The 21129-nt window shown below is 43.6% G+C and overlaps 2 protein-coding genes across 4 annotated transcripts in view; both read right to left on the bottom strand.

Moving 5' to 3' along the window:
* The window catches only part of SMCO1 (single-pass membrane protein with coiled-coil domains 1), a 28417-nt gene extending 8326 nt beyond the window's left edge, over window positions 1–20091 (bottom strand). Inside the window, exon 1 of one of the 2 annotated variants that reach the window (XM_082700507.1) lies at window positions 20012–20091. The gene's annotated coding sequence lies outside the window, so the exon portion shown is untranslated. Of the gene's footprint in view, window positions 1–19067; window positions 19181–20011 lie in introns of those variants that run through there. The other variant, XM_082700508.1, reaches the window with a different exon arrangement.
* The window catches only part of WDR53 (WD repeat domain 53), a 49490-nt gene that overhangs the window by 335 nt on the left and 28026 nt on the right, over window positions 1–21129 (bottom strand). Inside the window, exons 5-6 of one of the 2 annotated variants that reach the window (XM_082700238.1) lie at window positions 20012–20092; window positions 12508–13315 (exon numbers count right to left, since the gene is read on the bottom strand). In XM_082700238.1, the coding sequence (XP_082556364.1) occupies window positions 13173–13315; window positions 20012–20092 (224 nt within the window). In that variant the 3' untranslated portion in view covers window positions 12508–13172. Of the gene's footprint in view, window positions 1–12507; window positions 13316–20011; window positions 20093–21129 lie in introns of those variants that run through there. The other variant, XM_082700240.1, reaches the window with a different exon arrangement.

Below are 21129 nucleotides of genomic sequence, written 5' to 3'. Positions count from 1 at the left end.
CCAGCTGTTGTGTCAACGTGGATGGGCCTTGAGGACATTGTGCTAAGTAAAATAAGCCAAACAGAGAAAAACAAATACTGCAGAGTTAATCACTTATATATGAAATCTACACAAAAAGTCAAACTCAGAAACAGGAAATAGAAAAGTGGTTGCCATGGGTGGATTGATATGTTTTGGAATACAGGTGAGGTTCGGTGGGGCGAGGTCCGGAATCAATGGCCAAGAAAGAATTCTCAAGATGTTTTTGGTGCAAAATCATTTTATTAAAACATGGGGACAGAAACCCAAACCAGAAACCTCTCACCAAATTAACGTCTCCCAGAATAATTCCCGTGCTAGTGTGCTTATTTTAAGGCATAATTTTGCCTTATTAAGCCTTTCATAGTTGGGCTTCTGTTCTTTTGTTTTTTTAAAGGTTTTATTTATTTGTCAGAGAGAGCAGAAGGAGGGGGAGCAGCAGGCAGAGAAGAAGCAGGCTCCCCACTGAGAAAGTAGCTCTATGCGGGTTTCGGTCCTGCAATCATGACTAGAGCCCAAAGCAGACATTTAACGGACTGAGCCACCCAGGCTCCCTTTGGGCTTCTGTTCTTAAGGAGTTAAGAGTTCAGTGAAGGATACTTTGTGTATCAGGTTCCTCTTTGCGAAGGTTTCTTCTGAAGCCCTTCATTGCTTTTCTTAGGGGTAGATCAGTGGCTAGAACCTTGACAAGGATATGAAACAGAAGGAAGGAGAGAATGGTGGGGACTTTGATTTTGCTGCAATCTCTCTCTTCTGCTCAGAATAAGGCATTGTGGAACCCCACCCCCGGAAGAATGTTTGGAGAAGGCAAAGAGTAAAAAAAAGTTGTGCTCTGGGGTCAGAGCCTACCAATTGCAGCCAGTGCTGTTTCCTCTTGGGTCCTATCTGCCTATCCAGATCCAGTATGTGTTCCCTTCTCACCACTTTCACTGACTACCTCTTTTTTTTTTTTTTTTTTTTAAGATTTTATTTTTATTTATTTGAGAGAGAGAGAGAAAGAGAGCACAAATGGGGGTGAGGAGGGGTAGAGGGAGAGGGAAAAGCGGATTCCCCCTGAGCAGTGAGCCCAATCCCAGGACCGATTCCAGGACCCTGAGATCATAACTAGAGCTGAAGGCAGACACTTAACCAACTGAGCCACCCAGGTGGCCCCCACTGACTACCTCTTGTCTGTGTAGACCTAAACAATACCAGCTGATCACTTTATCCTTGATTGCCTGATTGCCTTTTATCCAGTCCAAACTTTTATAATGTCCAGATCTGCCTGGTTCATCTTCCTTATCCTCCTGGTCCCCTGTCATATTGCTTCCCAAACTATTTTTTTAACTAGTCAATTTGTTGTCGTTTTAAAGATTTTATCTGTTTTTTTGACAGAGACACAGGGAGAGAGGGAACTCAAGGCAAGGAAGGGGGAGAGGGAGAAGCAGGCTCCCCACTGAGCAGGGAGTCCGATGTGGGGCTGGATCCCAGGACCCCGGGACCATGAACTGAGCCAAAGGCAGACACTTAACGACTGAGCCACCCAGGTGCCCCCTCAACTTGTTTTTTTAAAGCAGTTTTAGGCTCACAGCCAAAAGAGCCAAAAGTACAGACAGGATCACCCTGCCCTCAGACAGGCATAGCTTCCCCCACTATAGACCTCCTCACCACAGCGGTTATAGTACCCACTTCTGATGAGCATACAGACTCATCATTATCTTCCAAAGTGCATAGTTTACATTAGGGTTCACTCTTGGTGGTGCCCATTCTATGGGTTTTGACAATGTATAATAACATGTATGTATTCACCATTCTAATAGTATACAGAATAGTTTCACTGTTCTAAAACTTCTGTGGTCTGCCTACTCACCTCTCCTTCCTGCCCCGCTGCCCACCCCCAACCCCTGGTAACCACTGATCATTTTATGGTCTCTGTACTTTTACCTTTTCCAGAACGTCATATGGCTGGAATCATACAGTATGGAGCCTTTTCAATTGACTTCTTTCACTCATTCTATGCATTTAAGTTTCCTCCATGTCTTTTCATGGCTTGATAGCTCAGTTCTTTTTGGTGCTGAATTAATATTTCATTGTCTGGATGTGCCACAATTTCTTTATTCATTCACCTCCTAGAAAAATCTTGAATATTTCCAAGTTTTGGCAATTATTAATGAAACTGCTATAAACATCCATGTGCAGGTTTTTGTAGGGGCCTAAGTTTTCAGTTCATTTGAGTAAATACCAAGGAGCATGATTGCTGGATTACATGGTTAAGAGGATGTTTATGTTTGTAAGAAACTGCCAAGCTGTCTTTCAAAGTGGCTGTACCATTCCACATTTCTACCAGCAGTGAATGATAGTTTTTGTTGCTTCTCATCCTTGCCAACACTTGGTGTTGTCACTGTTTTGGATTTTGGCCATTTGAATAGATGTGTAGTTCTATGTTATTGTTTTAATTTGCATTTCCCCAATGACAAATGATGTTAAGCTTCATGGCTTACTTGCCATCTGCATATCTTCTTTGGTGAAGTGTCTGTCCAGGTGTTTTGCCCTTTTTATTTTTTATTTAAAAAAAATTTTTTTGTTGTTGTGCCCTTTTTAAAAAATCAGCTTATTTCTTATTATTGAGTTTTAAGGGTTCTTGGCATATTTATCAGTTGTGTCTCTTTCTTTCTTTCTTTCTTTCTTTCTTTCTTTCTTATCAGTTGTGTCTTTTTCAAATATTTCCTCCCACAAAACTTCTTTTTTGTTTTTTAAGATTTTATTTATTTATTTGACAGACAGAGATCACAGGTAGGCAGAAAGGCAAGTAGGGAGAGGGGGGAAGCAGGCTCCCCACTGAGCAGGGAGCCTGATGTGGGTCTCAATCCCAGGACCCTGGGATCATGACCTGAGCCGAAGGCAGAGGCTTTAACCCACTGAGCCACCAAGGCGCCCCCACAAAACTTTTTTTTTTTTTTTTTTTTTTTTTTATAACAAAGCTGTAGCCTGTATCCCTTCCTGCTTTTTGTTGCAGGGCATAGATCTTTGAAAGAATGCTGTGCTCAACAGCTGAACAGAGGGACGCCTGGGTGGCTCAGTGGGTTAAGCAGCTGCCTTTGGCTCAGGTCATGATCCCGGTGTCCTGGGATCGAGTCCCACATCGGGCTCCTTGCTTGGCAGGGAGCCTGCTGCTCTGTCTGCCTGTGCTTGCTCTCTCTCTCTCTCTAACAAATAAATAAATAAAATATTAAAAAAAAATAAAAGCTGAACAGAAGTACCAGCAAATAAATAGGACTCTGCTCTGCTAAAACCAACACCTGAAGACAACAAACCTCTAAAGCTGCAGCAAGGGTTGCCCTATATTATAGAGCTGAATCCTGTACTAACAATCGAATTCTTTGAGAACTATACTTTCAGTACTGAACTCAAAGTATAGATACCAAACAGAGTAATGTTAATTTCAGAGGCTTCTTTTTTTTTTTTTTTTTTTAAAGATTTTATTTATTTATTTGACAGAGAGAAATCACAAGTAGATGGAGAGGCAGGCAGAGAGAGAGAGAGGGAAGCAGGCTCCCTGCTGAGCAGAGAGCCCGATGCGGGACTCGATCCCAGGACCCTGAGATCATGACCTGAGCCGAAGGCAGCGGCTTAACCCACTGAGCCACCCAGGCGCCCCATGTTAATTTCAGAGGCTTCTAACTCAGGGAAAAGATCCAGGAGTTTTTGCTAGAGATTAAGTTACCATTAGCAAGTTTACTAACAGCCATCTTGCCCTAAGAGTTCTTTTAACAGTAGCACATGTGCAAAGAAATAGAATTTGTTAAAATGATACTTTGTTCCTGGGGCTGCCAACCTGGTTTTGTCCATTTTGCGCTTTTACTCATAGTGCAATATTAAGAAAGATGTATGCAGTCCAGATACTTACTACAACAGTCAGAGAAAGAAGTTCCTTAATTAGTGAGTTTATACAGACTATATAATGTCTGAGCTTGTATTATAGAAAGAGAATTCTTTTTTTTTAAAAGATTTTATTTATTTATTTGACAGACAAAGATCACAAGTAGGCAGACAGGCAGGCAGAGAGAAAGGAGGAGGAGGAAGCAGGCTCCCCACAGAGCAGAGAGCCCGACATGAGGCTTGATCCCAGGATCCTGAGACCATGACCAGAGCTGAAGGCAAAGGCTTTAACCCACTGAGCCACCCAGGTACCCCTAGAAAGAGAATTCTATACATTTTATCAGTTCTATCGCCAGACTCAACCCTGCAGCTGGCCCAGTCACCATATAAAAACAAGATCCAGACAACTGTACTGATTCTAGGCCATCACTCCATTTGCTTGCTACCTGCTTATGTTTCCTTCTCCCTTACTTCTAGATTCCAGTTTCTAAAACCTGGTTTAGTGTCCTACAGGCTGAACTATTTTTGGGCTCGACTGATGCAAAGCTTTATTTCGCGCCAGTATGGAGAATCAAACTGATTCGGTCAGGCCCTTATGGAGAAAGCAACGACCCCTAGCTTCACAGACTAGTTTTTATAGAGCAAAGGCCATATGGTTGAACCTGGCCAATGAGATTGTTTCCACCTGACCTTGTCAGAGGCAGGCCCCTGGCCAGGGCGGCCTCCGCCATTAAAAGATGGCGCCTGGCTAGTTGCCAGGTTAGGATTGCCTCGTGAGACTAAGCGAAACGCCCAAAGAGGAAGTAAACAGCATTGGTTGCTAGCGAAGTTGTTCGTTTAGGTGCACAGCCTGATTCGCTCCCTCCTGTACCCTGCTCACTGACTGGTCATGTAAGCGTATATAAGTGTGTAGACTTGCGGAAAGAAAGAGAAGGTCCTTGCGGGGCGAGGGCGATATGACCTGACCCATCCTTGTATTCAGGCTCTGTTATCTCCACCTGACCTGACCAGTACTGGTTTCCCAGACTTGCTTCTAAGTAAGTTCCTCTAGGGGTGGGGGGCAGGGTCAGTTTAAGTTTTACTGCACAAACAACAGAATGGCTGTTCAACCAAGATGGAGTCGCCCTGGCTAAGTGGGCCCTTATATTAATATCTCTCAGCCCCTATTTCTATATTTATAAAATGGGGATCATAGCAGTAGCAAAAAACCTTTGGAGGGGTTAGTGTACTTTGTGTCAGGTTCCTTCCCTTCGCTGTCTCATTTTTCTACTTCTGTACTGTATGTGCTTTCTGGAATCACCTCAAATCTCCTTTGTGTGAATCTGTGCAATTCTCATCGTAGGTCCTGCTCTAGGGTAAGCTAAATTAAGACTACACCCTTACTATCTGTGTCACATTTCTTGTTCAAGCATTAATCTCAAAGAACCTTAGCAGGTCCTACCAGTTAGAGCAGCTATTAATCCCAAAATGTGTGTTAGTTTCAATTTTATTTTACACATATAGGTACATTCATAGGTAGTGGAGTTCTTATAGAAGCTTCCATTAAGAAACAGCTAAAAAAGACATACACATGGTTTACCTACTTCAAGTCTACTGCATTTTTAAAAATTAATAAAGACATTTTACTTTTACTTTTTTAAAGATTTATTTATTTATTTTAGAGAGCGAGCAGGGCGGGGAGGGGCCGAGAGTGAGAGAATTCCTGAAGTAGACTTCTTGCTAAATGTGGAGCCTGACATAGGGCTCTATATCATGACCCTGAGATCATGACCAGAGTGAGAATTGAGTCAGCTGTTTAACCAACTGAGCCACTCACCCACGTGCCCCAATTAATGACATTTTAAAAATTGAAGTAAATTTACATATACACAGAAAGCTGTATATCATAAGCTTGATGACTATGATGTGATATAATAAGAAATTTATATTTGTTTTTTGTCCCAGTTCTGGGCACAGAGCTAATAAAACTCTTGGTTAATTTAAGTGATAAGAATCATAAGAACATCTGTTATGTTTTCTGTCTCCAGCTCCCAAAACAGGTGAAAAACAGCTCCAGAGTGATACAAGCGAAAGGAGTGCCTTCTGTTATTTATAAAAAGCCCCTTTCAACCACACCTGAGTTTATGGTAATGAGGGAATTTTTAAGCAAGTCCCCAAGGATAAGGGCTGGTAGCAAGTGAACCACCAGTGATTATAGAGTTGGAATTTTCAGCCCCACTCCTCACCCCAGGGAAAAGGGCTGGAGTTTAAATTAATCACTAATGGCCAACACTTTATCAGTCATGCCTACTCTAATGAAACCTCCAAAAAAAAAAAAAAAATCCTAACTAAAAGGGTTTGGAGAGCTTCTCGGTTGGTGAACAAGAACACATCCATAGGTCAGGAGAGTGAGTGATGTACCCCAATCTCCACAGAGACAGAAGCTCCTATGCTCAGGACCCTTCTGGACCTCCCCTTATGTATCTCTCATTTGGCTCTTCGTTTATGTTCTTTAGTATATCCTTTGTAATAAATCAGTAATAACACTAAACTATTTCCCTGGCTCTATGAGCCATTCTAACTAATTATCCAGTTTGAAGAGAGGGCAATGGGAACCTGACAACTTGGGACTTAACAATTGGTTTTTGAAGTGGGGACAGTCTTGAGGGACTAAGTCCTTACCTTGCAGGGTCTGTGCTAACTCTTGGGGGTTAGTTTTAGAATTGCATTAAATTGTAGGACACCTCTCCAGGGTCTTCCAAGAACTGGAGAACGGCTTGGTGTAGAAAATCCCACACATCTGGTGTCAGAAGTATTGAGTATAGAGAGGAAATGGTGCTTTTCCTTTCAGATTTATCACAGAGTGAACACCTTCATGTAACTTTAGCCCAAATCAAGAAATAAAATATGGCCAACATGCCAGAATTGGCATGGTATTCAGGGGCCCTCCCAATTATTGCTCTCCCTCTCTTCCCAAAACATAACTACTGATGTGGTTTTGGAATGTTGGTGAGGTTTGGTGGGGTAAGGTCCGGAACCAATAACCAAGAAAAAATTCTCAAGACATCTTTGGTGCAAAATGGTGGGTTTCTTAAAGCACAGGGACAGGACCCCTGGGCAGAAAGAGTTGCTGCATTAGGGTTATGGGGGATGACTGATTATATACTTGGAATTGGGGGAGTTAAGGGAGATTTGCAAAAGAACTTACATGTGCTAAAGAAGACCTACAAGATATTGAAGATACTGGAGGCCTTGCCATTGTCAAGTTAGGGTTATTTTCCCCTCTAGTAAAGCATTGACATTAAGATAGTTGGGAGTTTACTGATGAAACCTCACACATATCCCACCCAGGAGTGGGGATGGGTGTTTGCAGGTTGTCAGTTTGTGCTTTGTCCTCAGATGGCCTTTTGCTCCCTAATCAACTACTATGTCTCAGCATAGGTTAGTTTTGCCCATTTTTAAACCTTTTTGTAAATGGAATCATGCAGTGTGTTATTTTAATAGCTTTATTGAGGTATAATTTGCATATCATATAATTGACCCATTTTAAATGTGCAATTCAAGAGTTTTTAGCATATTCACAGAGCTGTGCAACCATCACCATAATCAATGCTGAACATTGACATCATTACAAAAAGAAACCCTGTGCCCATCAGTAGTCACTCCCCATTCCTTCCTAACCCTTCTACCTGCTGCCCCAGCACTAGGTGAATTACAATTCACCCCATAGTAGCTATGGAAACTAGCCTATCACCTTGGTAGCTAGGAGACAGTATGCGCCCCCACTGATTGAATGTCTCCACCTAACCTGACCCACCCTTGTATTTGGGCTGTTACCTGGGACTGGTTTCCCAGACTTGATTTTAAGTAAGTTCCCCTGGGGGGGCAAGGTCAATTTAAGTTTTACTGCATAAACAACAAAATGGCTGTTCAACCGAGGTAGGGCCGCTCTGGCTAAATAGGCCCTTACAGTCTCTATAGATTTTTTTGTTCTGGATATTTCATGTAAGTAGGATCATACAATATACAGTTATTTGGGACTGCCTCTTTTTCTTAGCATAATGTTTCCAAGACTCATCCACATTATAGTACATATCTGTATGTTGTTCCTTTTTATTGCTGAATAATATTTCATTATGCCATGCAGTGGACTGAATTGTATCCCCCAGAATTCATATACTGAAACCCATTGTGACTGTATTTGGAAATAGGGACTTTTAAAGAGATAATTAAGGTTATATGAGGTTGTAAGTGTAGAGGCCTAATCCAATATGACTAGTGTCCTTATAAGAAAATAAGATCAATGAATCTGAAGACAGAGCAATAAAGACTCTTTAAACTGAAGTACAGAGAAGTAAGGCTCAAAAATAATTAACAAAGCCTCAGTAGAGGGGCACCTGGGTGGCTCAGTGGGTTAAAGCCTCAGGTCATGATCCCAGGGTCCTGGGCTCAGGTCATGATCCCAGAGTCTTGGGATCGAGCCCCGCATCAGACTCTCTGCTCAGTGGGGGAGCCTGCTTCCCCTCTCTCTCTCTGCCTGCCTCTCTGCCTACGTGTGATCTCTGTCTATCAAATAAATAAATAAAATCCTTTAAAAAAAAGCTCAGTAGACTGTGAGACAATATCAAGAATTCTAATATATGTATATATTAGAATTCTGGAAAGAGAGGGAGGAGGTAGAAAAAAATACTTGATAGAAGAAATGTGTCCAAATACGACACATATAAGTCCAAGAAGTTCAAAGTCATCAAGCAGTGTATGTATATGCTGCTGCTTGGGCTTCTTCTTCATATACATATATTAAGATGGAAAAGCATGTCAAAGATGCCTAGTTGATAACACTTTCTTGCATAACTGAAATTTGCTAAGAGGGTAGAAATTAAGTGTCTTCACTGGGGGAAAAAAAGAAATATGTGTGGTGATGGATGTGATAATTAACTAGATGGGCAGAATCCTTTTACAATGTGTGTGTCTTACAAATCATCACATTGAGCACTTTAAATATCTTATAATTTTGCCAATAAAGCTGGAAAGAAAAAACCATACTAAAGCACATCAAAATCAAATTGTTGAAAGATAATGATGAAGAGAACATCTTAAAAGCACCAAAGGAAAAAAAGATTCATTAAATACAGAGAAACAAAAATAAACGTTACTGATGATTTCCCATCAGAAACAATACAATTAAACAAAACAAAAACACAGGGGAAAAAACTATCAACCTATAGTTCTCTATCCAACAAAAATATCCTGCAAAATTGAAGGTGAAATAAAAAGACATTCATAAATAAGAAAGGTAAGATTGGAGTAGGGTGGGCCCTTACTCCAATATGACTAGTATTGTCTTAGTTCTTTTAGGCTGTTATTAAAAAATATATATCACAGGCCTGGTAGCTTATAAACACAGGAATTGGGACACCTGGGTCCCTGCATTGGGCTCCTTTCTCAGTGGGGAGCCTGCTTCTCCCTCTATGTGTGCTCCCTCCATCTCTCATTCTCTCTCTCAAATAAATAAAATCTTTTAAAAAAAAGTAAATAAACACAGGAATTTATTATTTATTTAGTTTAAGCTTTTTAATTTATTTATTTAACAGACAGATCACAAGCAGGCAGAGAGGCAGAGGGCAAGAGAGACGGAGGAAGCAGGCTCCCTGCTGAGCAGAGAGCCAGATGTGGGGTTCAATCCCAGGACCCTGGGATCATGACCCGAGCTGAAGGCAGAGGCTTTAACCCACTGATCCACCCAGCTGCCCCAGGAATTTATTTTTCACAGTTCTGGAGGCTGGAAAATCCAAGATCAAGGCACCAGCTTGACTGCCTTCTGGTGAGGGCTGTTTTCCTATTTCCGTAGCTGCTATCTCCCTGTTGTATCCTCACATGATGCAAGAGGCTAGGGATCTCTCTTGAGTCTCTTTTGTAAGGCACTAATCCTTTTCACTAGGCCTCCACCCTCCTGACCTCAGCACATTACAAAGGCCCTACCTCTAAAAACCTTTGGGGTTAGCTTTCAACATATACATTTTAGGGGAGTCACGTTCAGACTATAAGTGTCTTCATAAGAAGAGACAAGACCCAGAGAGAGACACATAAGGGTAGACGGTTGTGTCATGAGAAAGACAGATTGTAATCCAAGAGGCTATTAACCATGGAATGCCAAGGTTTGCTGATCTAAGAGATGTAAAGGATTCTCTCCTCAGGCTTCAGACTGATGATACCTGGTTTGCAGACTTCTAGTTTCCAGAAAATTCTTAAGACATATTCTTTTATGGCTTCAGCCACCCAGCTTATAGTACTTTGTTATGGCAGTGCTAAGAAACTAATATGCCATGTGTCCCTAGAGAAATGAAAGTGTATATCCACAATATATTTGTATATGAATATTCATAGAAGCTGTATTTATAATAGCTTGAACTAGAACAAGCTAAGTTTCCATCAATAGGTGAATCAATTGACAAAGTGTGATATATTCATACAATATTACTCAGCATTAAAATTGAATATACCATGGATAAATACAACAAAATATACAAATTTCAAAAACATTATGCTAAGAACAAGAGGTTATGCTGTATGATTCTGTTGAAGTTTGAAAATAGGCAAAACTTACCTATCATGAGAGATACTGGTTCTGTGATAATTATTCGGACAAAGGTTTGCTAAAACTCAGTGAGCTATATACTTAACTTTTAAAATTATGTAAACTAGGGGCGCCTGGGTGGCTCAGTGGGTTAAGCCGATGCCTTCGGCTCAGGTCATGATCTCAGGGTCCTGGGATCGAGTCCCACATCGGGCTCTCTGCTCAGCAGGGAGCCTGCTTCCTCCTCTCTCTCTGCCTGCCTCTCTGCCTACTTGTGATCTCTGTCTGTCAAATAAATAAATAAAATCTTAAAAAAAAATTATGTAAACTATACCCAACACTGTTGATCAAAATATGCTGTAAAAACTTATAATGAATATTTGTAGCAGCATTAGTCATAATAAACAAAAAGTGGAAACAACCAAAATGTTGCCCATCAATTGATGAGTAGGTAGATAAATTGTGGTTTAGCCATATGTGTCAGTCTTCTGGGGCTATCGATGTGATTTTTGGAGTAGTGTCTGGAGCCAATAGGCAAGAAAGAATTCTTGAGACATCTCTGGCGCAAAAAGGTGGTTTTATTAAAACAAGGGGACCGGACTCCTGAGCAGAAAGCATGGCTAACACTTCAGGATTGTGAGTAGTAACTGATTATATACTTTGGGGTTGGGGAAAGTGAAGATAAGGGACATTCTAAAAAGACTTTAATATGGGGGTGCCTGGGTGGCTCAGTGGGTTAAGCCACTGCCTTCGGCTCAGGTCATGATCTCAGGGTCCTGGGATCGAGTCCCACATCGGGCTCTCTGCTCGGCAGGGAGCCTGCTTCCCTCCCTCTCTCTCTCTGCCTGCCTCTCCATCTACCTGTGATTTCTCTCTGTCAAATAAATAAATAAAATCTTAAAAAAAAAATGACTTTAATATGCTAAAGAAGACTCACAGGTTCCTGGAGGCCTTGCTATTGTCAAACTAGGGTTGTTCCCCCCACTCCTCCAGCAAAGCATTAACATTAAGACAGTTAGGAGTGGGGCGCCTGGGTGGCTCAATGGGTTAAAGCCTCTGCCTTCAGCTCAGGTCATGATCTCGGGGTCCTGGAATCAAGCCCCGCATCGGGCTCACTGCTCAGCAGGGAGCCTGCTTTTCCGTCTCTCTGCCTGCTATTCTGCCTACTTGTGATCTCTGTCAAATAAATAAAATATAAAAAAAAAAAAAAGTTAGGAGTTATTGTGCTCTGCCTATCTCAAGTATTTCTCAGTGGGGTGCAGGTTATAAAAGGACATTTTATTTTATCTACGTTTCTTTCTTCCTTTGTTTTCTATATCAGCTACCATGACAGAATACATATAGGCTGGGTGGCATTTCATTTTTCTCATAGTTTTGGTGGCTGGAAGTCCAAGATCAAGGTGTCGCAGGTTTGATTTCTCCTGAAATCTCTCTCCATGGCTTGCAGATTTCTATTGACTTCTTACTGTGTCCTCCATAGCCTTTTCTCTTGTACATGCACCTCTTTGGTGTCTCTTCTTGGAAGCACAGTAGTCATATTGGATTGGGGCCCCACCCTTATGACTTCATTTAACCTTTATTACCTCTTTTATGTCCCTACATCCATATATAGTCATAGTGGGAGTTAAGGCTTCACCATATGAATTCGTGAATGTTGGGGGAACAATTCAGTCCATAGCAATTTTTTTATAGTTTTCATTTCTGTCCTTATTTGTTCATGTTTTCCTTAAATCCTGACAATGTTTATAATAGCTCTTTTATTTTTTTTATTTATTAAGATTTTATTTATTTATTTGACACACACACACAGAGACAGTGAGAGAGGGAATACAGGCCCCGGGAATGGGAGAGGGATAAGCAGGCTTCCTGCTGAGCAGAGAGCTCGATGTGGGGCTTGATCCCAGGACCCTGGGATCATGACCTGAGCTGAAGGCAGACGCTTAATGACTGAGCCACAGGCATCCCTAGAACATAGCTTTTTAAAAAACAGACTTTAAACATTAATTCTATCATATATGTCATATAAAGTTGTTTTGTTAGGGTTCGTAATCAAAGGAGCGAGACTGATACAAAGCGAAGGTCAAACAAAGTTTTATTTCATGCCAAGCATCGAGAATCAAACTGACCCGCCAGGGCCATCTCTTGCAAAGAGGCGACCCCTCCCAGCCTCACAAACTAACTTTTATAGAGGTAGTTTAGCCGGGCTATACACAGGTGGCCAATGAGATTGCAATACACAGAGAAAACTGCACAGTCATGCTAAGTCTGCCATGCACTGAAAAAAACTGCTAGGTAACACACGGGTGGCCAATTGAATTTCAATTTACCCTAGTAGATATATGTATGCCCCACTGATTGGATGTCTTCACCTGGCCTGACCTGCCCTTGTATCTAGGCTTTCCAAGTAAATTCCTCTGGGAGGGGCAGGGTCAATCTAAGTTTACTGCATAAACACAAAATGACTCCCTCTGGCCAACCGGGCCCTTATATTCCCCCCTTTTCTTTGGAGATTAGTCAAATCCTTGCCTTTTCAGCCAGTTCTATGTTCTCTGGTTCTAAGGGGTTATATTGAGCATGTAAGTCTAACATTTTTATCGCTCTAGTTTTCTTTTGTACCAATGACACTAGTGCACATGAGTGTCACATGAGTGACATCGGCTGATGAGTTAGCCATTTACCACTTCATCTAATTTCCTACCTATACTTTACATAACAGGCAATAATAAGAGCAACAATAAACTCATAGTCTTTTGAGTCTTAGCTTTAGTCCATGGTCAGCAGGGTCCATTGGCTGAGGCTTCCACCTCTGGGGGGCATCTTCGTCCTCAGCTCGATTGACGTGACCCATGTGAATCCAGGCCCTGATGCCTTCTACTTTTATCGCTGTGGGGGTGGTCAGGATAACAGTAAATGGTCCCTTCCAGTGAGGCTCCAAGTTCCCCACCTGATAGCAATGTATCCAAACCAAGTCCCCCAGTTGGTAAGGATGTGGTTCCACCTCTGTCTCTATCCCAGTGTGGGCAGTCCAGATCCCTGCATGGGCTTTTTTAAGACAGACTGTAATGCCTGCAGTGACTGGAGTATAGACTGATCAGTAATTTCTGCTAGGGCAACCTCTTGTAGCCGAGGACAGAGTGGGGGGGGGGGTGTCTCCCAAACATTATTTCAAATGGGGTCACCTTGTTTAAATAGGGTGTACACCATGCCCTGAGGAGGGCTAAAGGAAGGAGATCCACCCATCCACCGCCAGTCTCCAGAATTAGTTTTGACAAGGTCTCTTTAAGAGTCTGGTTCATTCTCTCTACTTGCCCGGAACTCTGGGGCCAATAGGCACAATGTAGTTTCCAATTTGTGCCCACAGCCTTGGCCAATGTCTGTGAGACTGAGCTTACAAATGCAGGGCCACTGTCTCACCCAATTGCGAGAGGCAGCCCAAACCTAGGAATTATTTCTTCTAGTAGCCTCTTTTGCCTACCACTCCTGCTGTCTCATGTATGGTAGAAAAAGCCTCTACCCAGCCTGAAAAGGTATCTACAAAAACTAATATATACTTTTGCCCATATTTTCCGAGTTTCATTTCTGTAAAATCTATTTCCCAATAAATTCCTGGTTTTTTACCTCTTTCTCTTTTCCCTCTTCCCATTCTAGTTCCTCCCACATTAACTGCCTGGCATTGAGCACATCTATCAACTACATCCTGAACCATATACCCTAATTTAGAAACCTGGAATTGCTTGCCTATAAGGTCCTTGAGTTTGCGTGACCCCAAATAAGTACCCTGATGTATCTGCTCTACTAACTTCTTACTTAGTCTTTTTCCCTCTTCCCATTCTAGTTCCTCCCACATTAACTGACTGGCATTGAGCACATCTATCAACTACATCCTGAACCATACATCCTAATTTAGAAACCTGGAACCGCTTGCCTTTAAGTTCCTTGAGTTTGCGTGACCCCAAATGAGTACCCTGATGTATCTGGTTTACTAACTTCTTACCTAGTCTTCGAAAAAGAATTAACTTTCCTCTTTTAGTCTTAGCCCAGTCACCTTCATAGTCTAATTTAGCCCATTTTTTTTTAAAGATTTTACTTATTTATTTGACAGAGAGAGATCACAAGTAGGCAGAGAGGCAGGCAGAGAGAGGAAGGGAAGCAGGCTCCCTGCTGAGCAGAGAGCCCGATGTGGGACTCGATCCCAGCACCCTGAGATCATGACCCGAGCCGAAGGCAGCGGCTTAACCCACTGAGCCACCCAGGCGCCCCTAATTTAGCCCATTTTTGTAAAGACTTTAAATCTTCCTCTGAATAATCTGGTTTTTCTGGTAGGGCTAGAGCTGGGAGTGTAACCAGCTCTTGCACTGTTTCTCAGGCTGCTTGCTTTGCGGCTCGATCTGCTAATTGGTTTCCTTTTGAAATCAGATCAGTCCCCTTTTGGTGTCCTGAGCAATTCATAACAGCCACCTCTTTTGGGTCCCAAATAGCCTGGAGGAGAACCAATATTTCTCCTCTGTTTTAATTCCTTTCCCTTCTGCTTTTAATAGGCCCCTTTCTATATAAATAGCCCCATGTATATGGGGAATAGCAAAGGCATACCTGCTGTCCGTATAGATGTTGGCGGTTTTACCTTTGGCCATCTGCAGTGCCTTAGTGAGTGCAATCAGTTCCGCTTTTTGTGCAGAAGTTCCATGTGGCAGGGCTGCTGTCCAGAGTTCCTGCTCAGGAGAAACCACTGCAGCCCCCGTACCTCTTTCCATCGACCATGTAGCTACTCCCATCTGTGAACAGAGTCATCTCGGCATCCGGGAGGGGAATGTCTCTGAGATCCAGCCTTATTCCCTTGACTGTGGGTTAGGACCTCCCCACAGTCGTGTGGATGGTCAGCCAGCTCCTCTGGCAGCAGTGTGGCTGGATTTAGTACCACCGGGGGCTGGAAGGTCACTCTTGGTTCATTGAGGAGGAGGGCCTGAAACCCTGTCACTCGGGTTTTCATCATCCAACAGTCGGGTGGAGTCCGGAGAAGGCCCTGGATACGTGGGTGGTGGTCAAGATGAGATTTTGACCCAAAGTCAAAATTTGCATCCTTGCAAATTCAAACCTTGCATCCTTGACCAGGAGGGCCGTGGCAGCAATTATGCAAAGGCACGGGGGTGGGGGGAACCCAGTTGCTACTGGATCTAGTTTCTTGCTAAGATAGGCTACTGGCCTTTGCCAAGGCCCCAGAGTCTGAGTTAAAACTCCTTTGGCCACCCCTGCTTTTTCATCCACATACAAGTGGAAGGGTTTGGTAACATCTGGATGGCCAATGCTGGGGCACTCAGTAAGGCTGTTTGTATTCCCAAAATCCTCCTTCTGCCTCAGCTGTCCATTCTATCACAGTGAGCCCTCCTTTTGCCAGTTCGTAGAGAGGTAGGGCAATCTCCGCAAACCACGGTATCCACAGCCTACAGTAGCCTACCGTCCCAAGAAACTCCCTCACTTGTCGGGACATGGTGGGGCGGGGGATATCGGGTGATCACCTGTTTCCTGGACTCAGACAGTGAACGCACTCCTTCGTGGATATCAAAGCCTAAATAAGTGGCGTGGCTCTGACAGAGCTGTGCTTTCTTCGCTGGCACCTGACACCCTTTTCCTGCAGAGTCTGTAAGAGTCCTCCCGCAAACATGACGCATAGTCCTCAGCAGCTACTAGCAAGTCATCAACGTACTACAACAGAGTGACTCCTGGGTTGGAGGTTCTGTACTCATGAAAATCCTCATGTAGGGCCTCGTCGAAGATAGTGGGCGAATTCTTGAACCCTTGGGAAGTCTTGTCCAGGTGAACTGACTTTGGAATCCTTCCTGTGGGTCAGACCACTCAAAAGCAAAAAGGTGCTGAGAATTCCTTTGCTAAAGACATGCAGAAAAAATGCATCCTTGAGATCTAAGATGGTATACACAGTTCTTTTGGGGCCCAGGAGGGAGAGTAGGGTATAGGGGTTAGGCACTGTCGGGTGGATATCTTCAACCCATTTGTTGTACTGGGTCCTGGACAGATTGGTACTCCCCAGTCTCAGCCTTCTTGATGGGCAGCAAAGGTGTGTTCCGTGGAGATTTGCAAGGAACTAGGATCCCGTCTCCTCAGAGGTGGTTAATGTGTTTTATGATCCCTTCCTTTGCTTCCCAGGGTAGGGGGGTACTGCCGAATGCAAACAGCCATAGCTGTTGCCTTTAATTGTACCACCACTGGAGGTTGTTCCTTGGCCAAGCCAGGGAGCTTCCCTTCTGCCCAGACTTCAGGAATCTCATCCTGTAGGATTTGGAGAAGGCTCCCCCACTTTGTCTCCTCTGGTTTTGAGACTGGCTCGTAAAAGAGGTAGTCATCTACTGCTGCCATAAGCACTCATACAGTGGGTTGTCTCTAGGTTACAGTCATGCCTCCTTCCGAGAACTGAATGCCAGCTCTTAACTTGTGGAGGAGATCTCTTCCCATCAAGTTATATGGGGCATTAGGGAGGACCAAAAATTGATGTTTAAACTATTCCTGAGGCCAAATTTAAAGTCCTTTCTGTTGCCCATTTATGTCTCTCTGTGCCATTTGCTCCTTGTACCCAGACTTCCTCTCCAAGTAGTTTTCCCATAGGTTTAAGTAATGATGAAAATTGGGCTCCCGTGTCCATCAAAAAAATCAATGGATTTCCCTTCAACTTTAATTTTTACTCCAGTGGCCAGCATTGCCGTCTTCTTTTGGGGGCACTCCATGGCCCAATGTCCTTTTTCCTTACAGTAAGCACACTGATCTGAATCTAAGTCTTCCCACCTGCCTTCTCTGTGCTTAGGCTTTTCCTTCTATTTACTATCCCCTACCCATCTCCTCCTCGCCTCATGTAATGCCAAAACCTTAACCAGTTTTTTTCCTCTGTTTTTCATCCTCTTGTGCATCCCTGTTGTTAAACACCTTTTCTGCTATTCCCACTAACTCAGTCAGATTCTTCCCTTCAAATCCTTCAATTTTCTGAAGTTTTCTATATCTGGGGCTGACTGACTGACAAAGCAAGATCATCTAAGTGAGCCATCATGCAACTTCCCTGAAGTTTACCTCAAGTTGTCTAGCTTAAGTAAACAAACATTTAAAGACAATCAAATCTAGGGACGCCTGGGTGGCTCAGTTGGTTAAGCGGCTGCCTTCGGCTCAGGTCATGATCCCGGTGTCCTGGGATCGAGTCCCACATCAGGCTCCTTGCTCCGCAGGGAGCCTGCTTCTCCCTCTGACTCTGCCTTCCACTCTGTCTGCCTGTGCTCGCTCTCGCTCGCTCTCTCTCTGACAAATAAATAAATAAAATCTTTAAAAAAAAAAGACAATCAAATCTAGAATTTAACATCCATAAAAGTGTGTTATTAAAACACAATTTTTCTCTCTAAATAACCTTCGTTTTCAGAGATAGCCAAACCAGGACTAATTTATTTGAAAAACAAGTCCACTTTTAACAAGCTTGGCCTAATTATTTACATAAGCTCAGCAAAAACAGTGAGGGATCATATAAATCTTTTTAGAATCTGCTCTGCTGGAGCTTCTCGTAAGGAATCTCTAGGTTGAACTTGTGATAGCCTCTCCAGGCCAGAAGCCAAGCTACATACTTGCCATCAGACATGCCTGCAATATCTGTCAATTTGGGCAAATTCCTCTTCCTGAGGCCTCCAAAGAATCCTGAGGTTCCTGCACCTTCCAGGAAGTAACATCCTTTACTCACCTGGTGAGGCTGCTGGCAACTCTTTAAGCAAGGTATCAGGCCAACAGTTCCAAAGGGCTTTACATTTCCAGGTTTTATAAAGTCAGCCTTAGTTCCTTTAAGCTATCTAGTCATATCTGAGTCTTTTTTTTTTTAAAGTATGATAATGAGTTTACTAGGTTTCCCTCCCATCATGAATGATGTCGCAGACAAAGGGAGGGGGATTTTTTCAGATGCTGTCCTGCTTGCGTCCCTCGTGGGAACTTAGGAGCGTCTTAGCTAAGGTCTGTCCGCATAAACCCCGCACCAGACTACTCCGTGGAGTAGATGACTGTTATGCCGTATGACGCCCCGTGAGACTCAGGGTGCAGCCCACTCAGACTTTGTAGTGGAAGCGGTGGAGCCATACAGACACATTCGCACAGTCAGGCACTCTTCAGATTCAAACAGGTTGGACATCCTCCCCTTTGGGTATCCCTGGCTAATGGGAGGTGATCAATCTCCCCCCCTTCCATTCTTTTACGAATGGATTTAGCTCCGACAGTGGCCTCGGGGCTGTTTTTCTCTCTTTTTACATATCTCCTACTTTTTACATACAGAGTTGCTTTTCTCATTTCCATCAGTCTTAATTACACTTAACAGAATTTTGTACTCGTAGAAATACCTTAACCTCTATTGAAGACTAAATATAAACCAATTGTGAGTTGTTACAACAGAATTCTTTAGATGGCAAATTTATCAATCAGTTAAGCATAGAACATGTTCACCAGCAGATTTCAAAAGCACAAACCCAGTTCCAGAAGCCAACACTCTAGCATTTTATCCCATTTGGTTAAGACCTAGGTGTCCAACAAATCTAATTCCATTTGTCATTCAAGCAACCCTTCACAGTTTCAGGTTACCAAAGACTTCGGAAGCCACTTTAACAATTACCTATTAAAACCTTGAGACAGGATGCCTGGGTGGCTCAGTGGGTTAAGCCGCTGCCTTCAGCTCAGGTCATGATCTCAGGGTCCTGGGATTGAGTCCCGCATCTGCTCAGCAGGGAGCCTGCTTCCTCCTCTCTCTCTCTCTCTCTGCCTACTTGTGATCTCTCTCTGTCAAATAAATAAATAAAATCTTAAACAAAAAAACAAAAACCTTGAGACAGACAAATAACCATCTCCACTTCAGATGTCATGCTCTCCTGCCAGCAAGGGGGAGGGACTCGGCAGTCCATGTCGGGCCAGAGAAGGCAAGGAATTCCCCAAAACAAAGGGAGTTTCAGCAGCTGCTTGGGAATATTCCTTAAAGTCTCTGTCCCGAGGTCGGTTTATCCTGTAGTGCCAGTTCAGCTTACCAAAAGTGGCCCACTAGGCACTCATATTCCACGCCCAGCTCCAATGAGCATCAGCATTGGGCACCTTAACGTGGCATTAGACTAACCCCAGTTGGCTCCAGTCATAGCCCTTAACACACGAAATGAGTGAGCGAGAAGCCTCACATCTATTATGAGGAACGGAGAGATGAAAGTCAGAGTCCCTTTACTCTCTGCTTGCCCCATTCCTTCAGTCGTAACAAACAACACAACAGACAACAAAAGGACCAGGCAAAGACAAGCAGGCCCAACTATTCTTACCCATAACCCGCCACTAGTGGGGGCTTTCTTTATCCCCCAACTTCCCAGGGGGAGTCAACCCCCCCCCAACTGCCCAGGGGGACTCAACCCCCCCCAACCGTCTAGGGGGACTCGAACCTCCCATCCATCTACCAGCAGAGGGATGGGGTGTTTCCGCATCCACTCCAGCCCGGGGGAGCATGGCTGCATCCAGCTTATCCCCTTTGGGCCATACCCTGGAGCTCCAACCAGACAGACAGGTAGGATCCTGTGATCTTACCTCTGGAGGCTTTTCCCAAAAATTCCGATGCTGGCTCAGTTCTCGTCGTTTGAATCCGGGTGCTCCCTCCAATGTGAGGACCTGTAATCAAAGGAGCGAGACTGATACAAACCGAAGGTCAAGCAAAGCTTCATTTCGCGCCAAGCATCAAGAATCAAACTGACCGGCCAGGGCCATCTCTTGCAAAGAGGGGACCCCTCTCAGCCTCTCAAACTAACTTTTATAGAGGTAGTTTAGCCGGGCTATACACAGGTGGCCAATGAGATTGCAATACACAGAGAAATCAGCACAGTCATGCTAAGTCTGCCACGCACAGAAAAAAAAACTGCTAGGTAACACACGGGTGGCCAATTGAAATTTAATTTACCCTAGTAGATATATGCACGCCCCACTGATTGGATGTCTTCACCTGGCCTGACCTGCCCTTGTATCTAGGCTTTGCAAGTAAGTTCCTCTGGGAGGGGCAGGGTCAATCTAAGTTTACTGCATAAACACAAAATGACTGCCTCTGGCCAACCAGGCCCTTACAGTTTCTCCTGATTAGTTTTTCTCCTGAGTATAGGTCACATTTTCTTGGTATTTCAGTATCTAGAGAATTTCCTAAAAAGAAGTTCACCCATGTGAAGTGACAATTCTGTGGATTTTACTATATTCACTGTAAGGGCCTATTTAGCCAGAGGATTCCATCTTGGATTAAACAGTCATTTTGTTGTTTATGCAGTAAAACTTAAACTGTCCTTGCCCCTCTTCCCCCCAGGGGACTTACTTAAAAACAAGTCCCAGAAACCGGTCCCAGGTAACAAAGCCCAAATACAAGGATGGGTCAGGCCAGGTGGAGACATTCAGTCAGTGGGGGCACATACTGTCTCCTAGCTACCAAGGAGTATGGGCCCCACCTTTTGGGCACCAATTCTGACCAAGGTGATAGGCTAGTTCAAATGTCTACTATAGGGTAAATTGTAATTCAGTTGGTCACTTATGTGTGACCTAGCATGACTGTGTAGCTTTCTGTGTGTCACAATCTCATTGGCCACCTGTGCGTGGCCAGGCCCAGCCACATGGCCTTTGCCCTTAAAAAGCTAGTCTGTGGGGGCAGAGAGAGGTCGCTTTCTCTGTAA

The sequence above is a fragment of the Mustela nivalis genome, assembly GCF_964662115.1.
Source record: "Mustela nivalis genome assembly, chromosome: 1".
NCBI classification, from domain to species: Eukaryota; Metazoa; Chordata; class Mammalia; order Carnivora; family Mustelidae; genus Mustela; species Mustela nivalis.
This window is presented reverse-complemented; position numbering and strand designations above follow the sequence as displayed.